We start from the raw sequence: 14,314 nt of genomic DNA, 5'->3' as shown, positions 1-14,314 counted from the left end.
AGGAAAACTGTTTTGATTTTGCTTTGCAGATTCGTGACGTTCAAACTTGTTTTATAAAAAAAAATACTAAACTATAGAAGAAAAAGGGAATGAAAACTTTCGATTGATGCATGCGGTGCAAATAAAAAAGATCATACAATAACAATTTTAATAATTTGGTGATTTAAAAAAAAAATTCAAATAATTTAATAATTATTTTTTAATTTTTTAAAATTAAACGATTAAAATATAAACCAAAAACCAAGTAATTGCATCAAACATTGTAAACATAAGTATTCAATTGATGTACCTACCATACCCAATACTAATTAATTTCAAAAGAATAAAATGTATTCAAGTTTTTAAAGAATGGGAATGGGGACAGTTAACCTGAAATAGTTATGAGATTGATTTATCGAGAAATCTGAAAAATTAAGGGAAAAAGAAGAAGCAAGTTTATTATTTTATAATCAGTTTCTGAATGGATTTCTATATGATTTTACACCATAAAGTTTCATTTATAATGCTTTCAATTCATTAGAACTCAAATATAATTTATGAATAACTAATTAACCTAAACATCTTTCCAAAGATTCATAAGAACTCTTTTTTTAGTTTTTCTTCTTCCAAATCTCACCTCATACATACTATTTTCTTCAGTATCTTAGAAAACCCAGAAAATCTTTGTGGGTTTTTCACTGCTATTGGAGTTTAAATGCAGAATCATTTGGAATCCCTTTATGGGTTCTTCTCCATTATCGTGAGAATTGCTTAAAATCTTGTATATTTTGATCATTTTTCAGGTTTATCAGCCATGAAAAGGAAGACCCATGGTTGTTAATACTGAGAATTTTCTTTCCAAGGAAATGTAGAAGAGAAGATTAATTTCCTTTTTGGCAGTCTCTAATGATGATGGTGGCTGCATTTTCTCATTCACAAACTCCCCCAGAAAGTACCCATCACGAAGACACCCCGAAAAAATGGTCTCCTCTTAACGATAATGGCTCCACCGTTAAAAGAAAACCCAGAGGTAGACAAGTTCCTTCACGGTACTTGTCTCCTTCAACAACAATGGCGGCGGCAGCAGCAGCCAAGTTGCCGACGAGATTCCCTTCTCCTCTTCTTTCCCGTTCTACTAATACGACAGCGGTGGCGACGACGGGGAATAAAACGGCGACGGTGCTTCCTAAACGGTCTCAATCCGTGGACCGGAGGCGGCCTGGTGACCAGGTGTCCACTGAATTATCAGCTGCTACCAAGATGTTAATCACTTCATCGAGGAGCTTATCCGTTTCGTTTCAAGGTGAGTCGTTTTCGATTCCGGTTAGTAAGGCTAAGCCCCAAGTGGGTTGTACTAGGAAAGCAGTAACTCCCGAGAGGCGTAAAACTACTCCAGTGAGAGATCACGCTGAGAACTCAAAACCGGTGGATAGGCACCGTTGGCCGGGGAGAACCCGGGAAGGGAATTCGAATTCGGGTTCGGGTTCGGGTTCGAATCCGCTGTCGAGGAGCTTGGATTGTTATGGTGAAAGGAAAATGCTCGGATCTGGTGCAGTGATGGTTAAGTCATTGCAACAATCATTAATGCTTGATGCCAATTATGTAAATGAGGTTTCTTATGATCTCACTGCATCTGATACTGATAGTGTGTCATCTGGTAGCACCAATGGAGGAAATGGGGTTTCCAAAGGGAGGAATGATTCCCATAATATCCTTGTATCTGCTCGGTTTTGGCAAGAAACGAATAGCCGGTTAAGGCGGTTGCAGGATCCAGGTTCACCGTTGTTTACGAGCCCCGGGTCTAGAATCAGTGCTCCAAAAAGTTTAGGTAGTACTAGACCTGCTTCTCCTAGTAAGCTTTGGACGTCTTCGGCTTCGTCTCCTTTAAGGGGGCTAAGTCCTGCTCGGGTGAGAAATGCAGTTGGTGGTGGTCAGATGCTTGGTAATTCGGTTAATTCTCCTTCAATTCTCAGCTTTTCTGCTGATATTCGGAGAGGGAGAATGGGGGAGGATCGGATTGTCGATGCACACACGTTGAGACTTCTTTATAACCGTTTTTTGCAATGGAGATTCGCGAATGCAAGGGCCGAAGCTACTTTCATGGTGCAGGAACTCAGTGCAGAGGTATGGTTAATCCTCCTTGTCCATCTTGTTGTTGCCAAAGATGTTCGATGATGAATTTTTCGATTTACTTCATTGTAATAGTTTGTCAAACAAGCCGAACCCAACTATTTTACTATAAAGATTACTTGTACTGCAAGTGACAGCATAGTTCTTGCATATAATGGTCATGTTTTTGAATGGTAAATGCGATTAATGATTGGTTAGTTTCGTTACTTGCTAATAATATGAGCTAGTACTAAAGTTGAGCTGCAGGGTTTTGCTATACAATGAGCATGAATGGCTAGGTTTTCTATGCAATAGCCGGTTCGGAAAATAAATTTGTGAATTTGGGGTTATCACTTTCGTGATGCTCTCTAATAAGTCCGGTATGTTCATGGTGAATGTTCCTTCTTTTGTAGCAGAAAAATCTGTGGAATGTGTGGGTAACAATATCGGAACTGCTGCATTCCATCACTCTTAAGAGAATGAAGTTTCTATTACTGAGGCAAAAGTTGAAACTGACTTCCATCCTGAAGGGACAAGTAAGATCCGAAACTTCGACTTCATTTAAGCATCGAATTGTGTAGATCTTTTCATAGATACAACTGCTTCTATTTTTACTTTCTTCGTATTTATCATATAGAACATGTTATTTATGTCTGTATCCATGCTTTGCTTAGTCCAGAAGAAACCACATGCTGCATCGGTCTCAATTGATGAAAGTAAAAAAGCACTACTTTTAGAAATACTATTTGATGAGAACGAAATTATCAAAACCGGGACTTGGGTATTATAACGAGGAAATTTTAAGCTTTCTGCAAGGGTTTAAGGGGGCTGCTTGACCATACATACATTGACTCGGGCTTTACCAATCCCTTTAGAAACATGCTTTAGAAGCAATCACCGTTCACTTTTATCACCACATTAGTAGTTAGCGAATATTGGTTGGTCCTAATCAAGACGGATAAATTTGACTCTTCGTCATGACTAAAACTTGTTACGATTGACGACTGTAGATAGCTCATTTAGAAGCGTGGGCAGTCCTCGATAGAGATCACTCGAGTTCTTTGCTAGGAGCAACTGAAGCTTTAAAGGCCAGTACTCTTCGTCTTCCAATTGTTGGAAAAGCGATAGTAAGTTTCTTCCTTTTTCCCGTTTTTCTCTGCATTTGAATATACAATCTGTTAATTCTTCCTCTTATGACAATCCGTTTTTCTCTCTTAATAGGTAGACATCCAGAATCTGAAGGATGCCGTCGGTTCAGCGGTTGATGTGATGCACGCAATGGCATCCTCAATATGCTCATTATCATCAAAGGTTAGCGTTACCAAAAAAAAAAGAGCTGTAACGAATACCACCGGACAGAAGAAAATCCTCATGCTTATTTATATTCCACCCGAATTTGCATTTCATAAAAGTGGCAAATCAAACCTTCCAAATTAACAGTACCATTTGTCCTTTGCAGGTGAAGGAAATGAATTCTTTGGTGAACGAACTCGTGAGTGTGGCCGCAAACGAAAGGATTTTGCTCGAACAATGTAAAGAACATTTGTCCACGCTAGCTGCCATCCAGGTAATTACGACATTCCGTTTTACATTCCAAACTATTCTGCACTTGATCTGCTCATTGTTGCTTATCATTAAAGGTCCATTTTTTTCAATTAGGTTAACGAATGTAGCTTGAGGTCACATATAATACTACTAAACCGTGTACCCACTACCGGCTGCTTGACAACACATGCATAGAACTGATCTTTATTTGACTACTCACCGTAAATCCTAACATTACATTCAAACTCAATGTTTTTTCTGATGTCTGGATGCGGTCACTGGACAAAACACGAGCGGATCGAATATAGTTAGGTTCGGGTTTCTCATTTTAGAATGTGGCTTTTCCTTTTCAACTGATTTCTGCATACTTGCAAAGGAAAAAAGCATTGTATATGTAAATATTTTAATAACCAAAAATATCATTGTATTTTCTTGGCCTGGTTTGATTTAATCATCTATGTATAATGTTTGTTGATGCTTGTTCAACTTATAGATACAGTCCCCATTTCCATTTTTATCCTTATATTCATATTAACTGCATTCACGTTGATGTTGTGTGATTGTAATCAAGATTCAGTGCACCAAATGGAATTGAATGAACTTTCTTCATCATGAAGCTATGACCCATGGTTTATTTTGTCTTTTTCTGTCTTGGAATTAGATTATATTTTATTTTAATTTATACAAAAATAACAAATTAGTCTCAAAATATTATATTAAAGGCTAAATTAGTCGTTTCTGTTAAAAATTAGTCTAATTGACAAAATAATACAATTAACGTGTATCTCATGCCGTGCATCTGACATGAACGTACTGCGTTCATGAATCATGGAGAATCACGAGAGGCATGCTGATAGGGGCTGACATTACCAAAATTCTAGTTCATGATTTCTTTTATTACCACATTCAATGTTTCCCAACATAACCCTGGTGTTTTCAGTGGAGCAAGCTCTGTTCCAGTTGCAACTTGTAATGTTATGATACTATAGAACAGTGTGCATTTTCATCTTTTACGAAATTACTGGATTTGAAAATATAAATAGTAAAATGAATATATACTAATATAAAAAAGCGATAACGATTTATTTAATTTTTAAATTTTATAAAATAATAATTTTAATTTTTTATTTTTTAGTATTTAAATTTGTGTTGTTTGTCAAATTATCTTAAAATGAATGAAAAATTAACGTCTAACAACTTTACTGATGTGGCATACATGTGCATGTCATGTTAATAATTAATCGTTTTTAAAAAAAATTAAAAAAATATATTTATTAATATTATAAAAATATATAATTATTAATACACGTGGACCACGTGGATATCTTATCCATTAATTTTGGAATGATTTGACAAATATTGTAAGTTCAACGGTTAAAAAGAGACAAAAAATTAAATTGAGAACAATGAATTTTTTTAAACTTCGAAAGCTAAATAAATCATTATACAAAAAAAAAACATCATTTTAAAATATGAAGTGTAAATTATTGGAGGAGTTAGATTAACATCATACCTCGTATAGTTACTAGTGTAATAATATACGAAAAAATTATTTATTACATATGTAATAGATATAAAATAAATTAATAGTTAGTACAAATTTAAACTTAAAATTAGAAACATGAGTAATAACTCTTGTAAAAAATAAAACTTTTTCGAAATAAGTGAAAAATTTCTTTCTCTTCATTAAAAAAAAGTCACCGGAATGATTAAATATTACTAATTAAATTAGTTTATTGCTAACCTATATAATAAAATATGTGTAAAAAATGATACTATTACCAAACTATGATTCGAACAAATTCATAACCAATTATGTAATAAAATTTTCAAAAGTTAATATAAAAATTAAATATGAATTTTGTTGAAATGATGAAGTTAAAAGGAGTGAATGTCATGGTGTTTTTTATTTTAATATTGTTATATATATATATATATATGTATTTTTAAAAATTTTATCTAAAAATATAAAAATGTCTTTAAAGTAAAATTTATTGCCATGTAAAAAAGTAATTTTTTGGTAATTTCACTTGACCTAAGATATGGGCTAAAACCATTGTTATCTAATAAATTTATAAAAAAGTTGATATAAATACTAAATATCTTTAGTAGAGATAGTAAAATTTAGAGAAAAAATTTCATAATGTTTTGAGTGTATTTTATAAATTTTGTTTTAAAAACATAAAAAGATAAAAGAAATTACTCTCAAAATAATATTTACCCTTTATAAAAAAAATACAGTAAATTCACAACTGAATTAAGACTCGATTAATGAGTGATATTAGTCAAACTCTCAATACATATGATATAGATACTTGACAAGAATTATGTTGTTGTCCACCAAAAACATCAACCTATCCTACAGGACATGATTCTTGTGTCATATTAATTTATCTGTTAAATATAATGATTCAAGTTTTTCGCACTCACAATCTTTTCCAAATTTTCGAAGTATTGGTCAACAATGTCTAATGAAATTATTACTTGGAATGATGAATTATATTATAGTAGTAACTTAGCATATTGTTATACCCCTACTTCTCAGACAAGCCTGTTAGATTTTCGTTCTTCGGAATCACCCCTCGGAGCGAGCCTATTAAAATAACTCCTCGCATATGCGGAGCACAAGCAACTCTTGTAATAACTTTTCGGAGAAATTCTCGAAAAATAACTTCTTCATGTCAAGTCATGCGGGACTCACACGACAATCGTCATTTACTACACCAACTATTACGTCTTATCTAAAGTGATTGATAATCAGTACAATCGTCGCTCTAACATGTAAGCCAGTTGAAGCAGAGCTATTGACCAACTTATATATTTTTTAAAAGCTCTTAATTTACCCTAAACCTTCTAGTCTGCAACTCACTTAAGAAATAATATTTTGTTTTCTAGAAGAACACCGAACAGCAAGAAAAATAGGAGACAAGACAGCGACAACTTAAAATGTATCTTGACTACACAACCAAAGTAGCCAGTCAGCGACAACTCACGTTTAAGTTACGGCGCATAGGGAACTTAAAACCCCAAGCCCCCACCACTAACACGGGCTGCGTTTCCCTGCCATTGCCGCCGCCTTTACCGGCTGCTCTGTTTTCTTTTTGACCTCCTCCACCTCCGTTACTATCTTTTGCCTTTTGAACATGTTTCTTTATTGCATCATGTGCTACAATTTAAAAGCCCGGTTTTCTCTTTTAATTTGTCCAACAAATCAAACATACTGATTCTTTGTTCAATTATGCAAGAAAAGCAGCAAAAACTTGTTTATGTGGATAAACATATAAGAGAAGAAGATTCTTAAACTTGCTTTTAAGTTTTTATGAAGATCATCAACATATTTTAAACTTTATAATTAGGTTTAATTATGTATCTAATCCCTGTACTTTTTATACATTTGGAATTAATTGAAATTAATTTCTTTTTACTAGTTTGATTTGAAAATTAAGGTGTAGTGAATAATAATATTGCTAATGAAATTTTGTTGAATTTAATATGTGGTATTTAAATATTTAAAATTCAATTCACAATACTTATTCATATTCAACATCATTATGCCTTCCAAATTTTTTAAATATTTTAATTAGGTCCTTCAAAACTTTTAAAATTTCTAATTAAAGCTTCCAAAAGTTTTAAAAATTTAGTTAGAGCTTTCGGATTTTTTAAAGATTTTGAATTCGAAAGTTTTTAAAGGATTTGTAGAAATCATACTATTTATTGAATTGCCAAACTATCTATTTATACAGTAAATTTTTTAAATTAAAATTTAGAAAAGTCTACAAATCATAATCTAAATTGACTTTTGACTATTTTATTTGCCTAAAAATAAGGGCTGATATTTGCTTAAAGACAAAGATAAATTATAACTAATGCAACTTCAAAAATCATAAAAGTTAACACTCTTTCTTGATGTTGGAGCTGCAAATTAACTCCAAGCTTTTGTCTTAAGAACTCGAATTTGGCTTTAGGCAATGCTTGTCCGAAAATACCAGCATATTCATTTTTTGTAACTAGTTACACTTCTTCCCTTTGAACATCACGAAGAAAGTAAAATTTTATTTTGAAGTGATTAGTTCTACCATGGAATATTGGATTATTAGCTATTGATATTGCAACTTGATTGTCCAGCTTTCCTCTTATTCCTTGCAAATCTATCAAATATTTGCAGCAACAGTAACTGTGGATTGTGCAACAATTTCTTGTTTCTTCAAACACGAGAAAAAAATTAACATTTTTTCATTAACCCCTTCAAAATCTTTAAAAATTTTAACTTACCCCTCAAAATTTTTAGAAATTCTCATTAAACCCCTACTTAAAAGTCCAAAGAATATAAATACAGACAGGATCCGAATTTCAAGATATTTGATGCTCAACACAAGTCAATTTCTTACATGGAAGCAAGTGGAGATTTAAGAGACTCCAACACCAGCATAGGGGTGTCTCCATCCAAGCAAATCAATGGTCCTTTTATATATATCTATATATATATTATTTTGCATGAAATTTTTAAGATTTGTTGAGAGGCTATGAAGTTTGGGAAACTCGTGTTATCCTTGTCTCCAGTTATTGAAAAATAAATTAGGAAGGGGACCCTATTGGCATTATAATCCAGACAAACAAAAAAAGAAAGAAAAGGACGGCCATGGAATATGGATATAGAGAAATGGGGAAGGTGGTTCCATTATTTTGATTTGTGGACTGTGATGATGCGGGGAAAAATAACAGCACCAATATTATATATATTGGGTATAATGGACCCCAAATCCCAAACCAACAAAGGGTGGTTTCACAAAGAGACCAAAATGATTATGTTTAATGGTGTTAATTTTAAGTGGTTCACCTTCATATTTTAATATCTTCATGTTTTAATTATGATTGAGTTATGAGTCTATATTTTATTTTATTTTAAGTGTTATTATGTGTGTGAGTTGAGTCTTAGTTCGATTAGTATGGATATTATTACCAATGTAGGAGAACGTGAGTTCGAGTGGCTGAAGTGCATTATCCTCCTATTTATTGGTTTGGGAAGAAAAAGAATATATATTATCAGAACCTATAATGTTTGACATTGTTTTGTACGAGACATTCTTAATACAATCAAAACAAGTTTGATAGTATTGTTGAATCAATGTAACAAGGAGTTTAATGTTTTTCTACTTGGATTGATTCGATATGAATTTAATAAATATAAAATTTCAAAGAATTTTCGTGTCAAAAAGTATAGGATATCGAAGAGTCTCATACTAGATAGAAAAAAGTTATTCTTTTAAAGCCATTCAAAATAGTAGAATAAAAATGACTCTTTAGGGTAGCCAAAGGGCAATCTCACGTTCCAAGCCACCCCTTAAGATTGCCCCAAGTTTTACAATTTCTCCTGTTCATATTTCACGATAGGAAGTAGTGCCCACTCACTTGCAACTCATGAACCATAAAAGGCATAAACGTTTCTCACTCACATCTTTCATTTTTTGGGAAATCAATGAAGGAGCAAAACAAAAATTATAATACGAAAATTATGGGAAATTCGAAATTTTATAAAATTTGATCGAACTTCATCCTTCATAGCCGAAAATAGAAACAAAAGATCATAGCTCATACAGGCGTTCAATTATAATCAAAATTACATAGACAAAATGTGAAGAAGAAAAAAAAAACTCTCAAATGAACAGTCTTAAAAGCTTTCTTTCACCGTCGGCGCCGCAGCTGTCATTTGAACTATTACCATCTCCAGAAAACCGGCTTCCCAACGTCGTCGTTTCGGACTCTTCCGACGATGTAGATTCCCTTCTCCTTTTAACCGCTCTATCATCGTCGCCGATCATCAAGCAGAGATTGAGATCAGATGCTTTACATTCAACAACGTCAACGAAACCTCCCGACTGGATACACGGCCCCCCAGCGCCGCCGCCGCCACCAACACCGACCGTTTCTCCAACATCCTCAAAATCCGATCCTGAAACCCCACCACTAAATTCAGGCAACGGCTGCAACGTGCCGCCTTGGAGCACCGTTTGTACCGCCGACTGACAGACGTTCCAGTTCCCTGTCCATAACAACCCCACGGCTCCACTCACCGGATTAATTGCCCGTCCCACTGCTTCAAACAAAAGCGACTGAAACAAAGCTGCAAATATATATATGTATGCACACACATCAGTAAAAAAAAATCAAAAACCAAAACAAAAATCCAACAAAAGCCATTAAAAAATTACCAGGTCTTTGAGGACTGGCGACGGAGGAGAGAAATGACATAAGTCCGGCACGGCCAAAGAACTTAGCAACAAAAACGGTGGCGTGTGCTTGAGCTTGTGGGTTCTCTATACATTGTAAGCTTTGTCTAAGCATACAATTTTCACTGCAACCTTTTCGAAGAATTCTACAGCCATTGCAGCTCATTTTGATAAACCTTGTACTCTTAGCATAAGAACAAGAAATGAGGAAGGTTTATTATGGTGTTTGAAAAGACTGGTAGGAAAAGAATAATTGAAGCCAATAATAAAAAGAGAAGCTAACCAGAGTAATATATAGAGTGTTGGTGGTTAACCATGGTTTACTTTTTTATTATTTGGATAGTTAACTATGGTTAAACTGGGGGAAATTTGAGGTGTGGGGTTTTTGGGGGTTCCAAAGAAATTGGGTGAGAGAGAGAGGCGGCTCCGGGTCTCCGCGGAAGGAGAAGATTGGAGAGGTCCTAGGCAAGTTGGCAGAGCCGTTGGATTCTGTTTCGTGGATATCTATGACCGTTAGATTCTTTCCTTGTATATTTACTTGGCATTATTCATAAATTTTTATTGGATTTTTAGCTTTAGAATGATAAATGATTTAGTTTCATCTAATGTTTGATCTGGAAGTTTCTGATAAATGATTTTTAGAATAAATTACATCCAAGTTGATTTAATTATTATTTAATTTGGTTAACGAGCTCAGAACGATAATTCGATGATTAATATAGTGGATTAATACTCATTAATAAGTAAAATAACATACATTAATTTCAAGTCAATCTGACGATCAATGTTGGAGATCGGAGGATAAAACTATTTGGATTTTAGTTTGTAAATTCATGACGTTCAACAAGAGCAAGGTTAGAAATTTTTTTAACAGCCCAAGATTAATTTATATATTTACATGAGAACTAAAATACAATTTCACCATTGTATTAGCTTATATTTTAATGGTTTTCAAAATATCTAAATTAAAATTTTAGCATTTTGGGGAGAAACTATAATTTTGTCATATATTAAGATTTTATACTTCTTTGGGGGTCTAAAGAAACAATTTCTCATTTAGAGAGGCCAACGCCCTTGCCATCCTCCCGCCCTTTGCCCCTAAACCCTAAATCTTAATGTTCAAATTGTTTCATGTAAAAAATATTGAGTTGTATAAAAGAAGGGAAAGAAGGAGAGCTTTTGATTGGTGCAAACAAATGTCATATAACAATAATTTTTATAGTTTGGTGACTTAAATGAAAACTTTTGAACAGTTCAATGATATTTTGTAACTTTTTAAAATTAAGTGACCAAAACGTAAATTTACTAACAATTTAGTACTTTTGGGAGTAATTTACCCTTTGTTTTTTATTCGGCATTATTCATACATCTTTCTGTTGGATTTTAGCTTTAGAAAGATAAAAGAATTAGTTTCATCTAATGTTTGATTTGGAAGTTTCATTTGGTTGAACCCTAATTGTTTTTAAATAAAATGGGGTTAGCCTATTTTGGGAAAAAAGGGGTTAATCCATCAATCCAGCTGGCTTTCACCTTTAAATACTTGATTTAAATTTGGTGATAAGTTTGAAATATAAAGATGATTATAAAGTAAGAGTTATAACTATTATAATAAAATAAAATATATAATAACTCGATTCGGGATCCTACTTAAAGTACTCATGATTTAGGTAATTTCAAACACATTCTATTAGGGGGTTCCGACTCTATTTTCTTGACCAGAACACCATTTCCCTCTCCATCTTGATATCTGTTGATACACTGTATCAATAGAGCTAATATTTTAACGTCCAATGAGAGGGAGGGTCTAATTGATACAATATCAATACTTTGAATTTTAAAGTTCAGTGATCAATTTAAAATCGAAACCACACTTTAAGGACGTTTGATATAATTAACCTTAAAAAGAATCATAAGTTGGATTGGGATAAGATTAATAACGAGAAAGGGGTTAATAAGGAGAACATAGAATCAAAGTGACTGTACTTACGAAGTGCGGAAACTAGGAAGAAAATAAATAAGGTGGGGTGGTGATGTTGAGAGGGGGACGAGGATGACGATGTTTATAGATTTATAAGCCGACACACACATTGAAGTTTTAGTCACCCCCCACACGCACCTCCCCACTCATCCACCATCTTTATCCGATTCTTCAGTTTGGTCCACAAACATTACATTCAAACATAAATATATACATATAATGGTTAAAATATGTTTTAAGCTCTTGTATTTTTATATATTAGTTTTCTTATTTTTTATTTTAAAGAATTCAATCCTTCTACTTTCAAGTTAAAAAATGTAAGTCTTATTGTTAACCCAATTAAATTTCTTTTGCTAAATTCAGTCTTATTACAGCTAAGGGTGTAATCGAATCAAGTCAAGCTCAAACAGTGATAAGCTTGAGCTTGAGCTTGAGCTTGAGCATCAATTTCTGCGCTCGGCTTGAGACAAAATTGAGTTACTTGAACTCGATTAAGTTTATTCATATTTAAGCTCAAGCTTATTCACAATTAAGCTCTTTCTAGTAATAAAGGTAAAACTGAATTTTCATGATATAAATATATACTAAAAATAAAAGAAAATTCAATTAGACTTGCAAGTCGCTCGAACTTTCATAATTAAACTCAATTGAACCCAATAATTACCAAATCAAATTCAAGTTTTTTTATAGTCGAACTTTAATAGCTTATAAGTACAACTGTGTCATTTAAACCCCTAATTGTAATGTTAATATTTCTTCATTTTTTTTGTATGACTACTAAGTAATTTTTCTTTTAATTTTAGAATGTCATATCAACAAATTTAATAGAAGAACTTTACCAACGTAAATAATTAGATTTAAATTTTAAATATATGAAAAATACAAAAATTTGGAACATATTTTAACCACTATAGGTAATCTCATACCAACAAATCATATATGTGCTCTTTTTTACACAAAACCTAAAGCTATCCATAGCCTCACCCCAACCTATAAATAGGGGTGTTCAATCGGTTAACCGACCGATTAATCGACCCGAACTACCATTAACTAAATTAACCGACCCTTTTAAACTGTTAACCAAATCGAAATTTAAAAAAAAATTAACCGAACCGAACTTTCAAAAAATTATTAACCGACCCTGACCGAATTAATTCGGTTTTATCCAAAATTTGCACACCCCTACCTATAAATAGAAAGATAATGCATTTCAACACACTCGAACTCATATCCTCTTACATTGACAACAATATCCATACCAATTAAGCTAGGACTCAATCCAAATATATTACAATCAAAATTGATCAAAGTTATTTATTTATTAATTGTTTTTGTTGGGTGGGGAATGGGATTCTAATCCATCACCATTGGCTTTAACTTTTCATTGCTTTCGTCCCTGCATGACCCTCTCCCCCCCCCTCCCCCCAACAAAAAAAAAAGAAATGAATGTGGTCAGGGTCAGGCAAGGCTTGGCGTTATTTGAAACCACAAAGAAAAGAGCCTAAGATTGGGTGAAATGTGTGACGTTTTCGAGCTTTGGTGCTTTCCTTCACAGCATACAAAAACAATTTCCCCTTTTTATTCTCAAAGTGTCCCTTCCATGGAATCGAAGGACAAATGAGGTTTGGGAAGTGGGTTTGGGCAAAAAAGAAAAAAGAATCATAGGGTCAGATTTTTCTTTTTTTTAGCTCTATCCTCTCCCATGAATCAGAATTTATTCAGATTTTCCTTTGATTTTTGCCTTTTTCTTAATGGTATTTTAAATTCAGGTATTCGAATCCAATTTATTTTAAAGTTTTCAAAACTAGATCGATAATTGAACCAGTCAAATCATCGATTTTTAACTTGTCTAGTTTAATTAAATAAATTATTAAAAAAAACAAATGATTCAATTGGTCTAATTCCTCTCTTTCAACTGATATCCTCACCAGTTCACGGTCCATTTGAATTTAAACAACATTAACTTATTTGTGATTTTATAAATTTTATAGGGTTAATTATATTAGACATCCTCAAGTCATAAGCTCATATTCTTAATCATTTTTCCAAATTTTAAAATGTTTTAATTGAGTTAAAAAATATCAATATTGCCTCAATTATGACATTTTCTCAGTTCAAAATTAATGTAAAGAATGTTTAAAATACGTTAATCAAATTATAAAATATGTGTATTTATTATATGGACAATTTCAATAACATAATTAAAACACGCGAGCCAATTTGTAAAATATGTGTACTTGTTGCATGGAGAAATTGGATCTTATCTGTTAAAAAAAATAACATTTCTAAATTTTATTGACACCATTCTTTTTCTTTTTAATGTGCCAGATTCAATTTGATTCATGTATTTTAAATAATGTTATATGTCAAATTCGAATAAACATTAGTGTCTAAATCGACAACTAGGCTAACAAAAGTACTAGATTGTTACAATATATTTTTTTATTGGATGGCTACTTTTATTTGTAAACCCTCC

General features: G+C 32.8%; 2 protein-coding genes across 3 annotated transcripts; one reads left to right on the top strand and one right to left on the bottom strand.

The window, feature by feature from the left end:
* The first annotated feature begins 310 nt into the window (after positions 1–310).
* Positions 311–4,123, top strand: LOC107908850 (QWRF motif-containing protein 2). 2 transcript variants are annotated; one of them, XM_016836134.2, is made up of 6 exons: positions 311–2,103; positions 2,505–2,624; positions 3,099–3,215; positions 3,310–3,399; positions 3,548–3,655; positions 3,748–4,123. In XM_016836134.2, the coding sequence occupies exons 1-6, from the start codon at positions 886–888 to the stop codon at positions 3,826–3,828; spliced, it is 1,734 nt and encodes a 577-aa protein (XP_016691623.2). In that variant the 5' UTR covers positions 311–885; the 3' UTR covers positions 3,829–4,123. The 2 variants fall into 2 exon arrangements, with proteins under 2 accessions (XP_016691623.2, XP_016691622.2); XM_016836133.2 differs by having other exon boundaries at positions 376–2,103; positions 2,502–2,624.
* A 5,020-nt stretch (positions 4,124–9,143) lies between these two features.
* LOC107908849 (LOB domain-containing protein 38) lies at positions 9,144–10,134 on the bottom strand. The gene is made up of 2 exons (XM_016836132.2): positions 9,843–10,134; positions 9,144–9,754 (listed from the first exon to the last, which is right to left on the bottom strand). The coding sequence occupies exons 1-2, from the start codon at positions 10,024–10,026 to the stop codon at positions 9,288–9,290; spliced, it is 651 nt and encodes a 216-aa protein (XP_016691621.2). The 5' UTR covers positions 10,027–10,134; the 3' UTR covers positions 9,144–9,287.
* Between the last annotated feature and the right edge of the window lie 4,180 nt (positions 10,135–14,314).

Source organism: Gossypium hirsutum, chromosome D02 (assembly GCF_007990345.1).
Source record: "Gossypium hirsutum isolate 1008001.06 chromosome D02, Gossypium_hirsutum_v2.1, whole genome shotgun sequence".
NCBI classification, from domain to species: domain Eukaryota; kingdom Viridiplantae; phylum Streptophyta; class Magnoliopsida; order Malvales; family Malvaceae; genus Gossypium; species Gossypium hirsutum.
The sequence above is the reverse complement of the archived record's forward strand: the minus strand, read 5'-3'. Positions and strand labels throughout refer to the sequence as shown.

Excerpts from the sequence above, each read along its gene's own strand:
- LOC107908849 (XM_016836132.2), bottom strand. The coding sequence starts at position 10,026 with ATGAGCTGCAATGGCTGTAGAATTCTTCGAAAAGGTTGCAGTGAAAAT. Across the intron at positions 9,755-9,842 it reads CGCCAGTCCTCAAAGACCTG|CTTTGTTTCAGTCGCTTTTG; the intron begins GTAATTTTTTAA and ends ATATATTTGCAG.
- LOC107908850 (XM_016836133.2), top strand. The coding sequence starts at position 886 with ATGATGATGGTGGCTGCATTTTCTCATTCACAAACTCCCCCAGAAAGT. Across the intron at positions 2,104-2,501 it reads TGCAGGAACTCAGTGCAGAG|CAGAAAAATCTGTGGAATGT; the intron begins GTATGGTTAATC and ends CTTCTTTTGTAG. Across the intron at positions 2,625-3,098 it reads CTTCCATCCTGAAGGGACAA|ATAGCTCATTTAGAAGCGTG; the intron begins GTAAGATCCGAA and ends TGACGACTGTAG.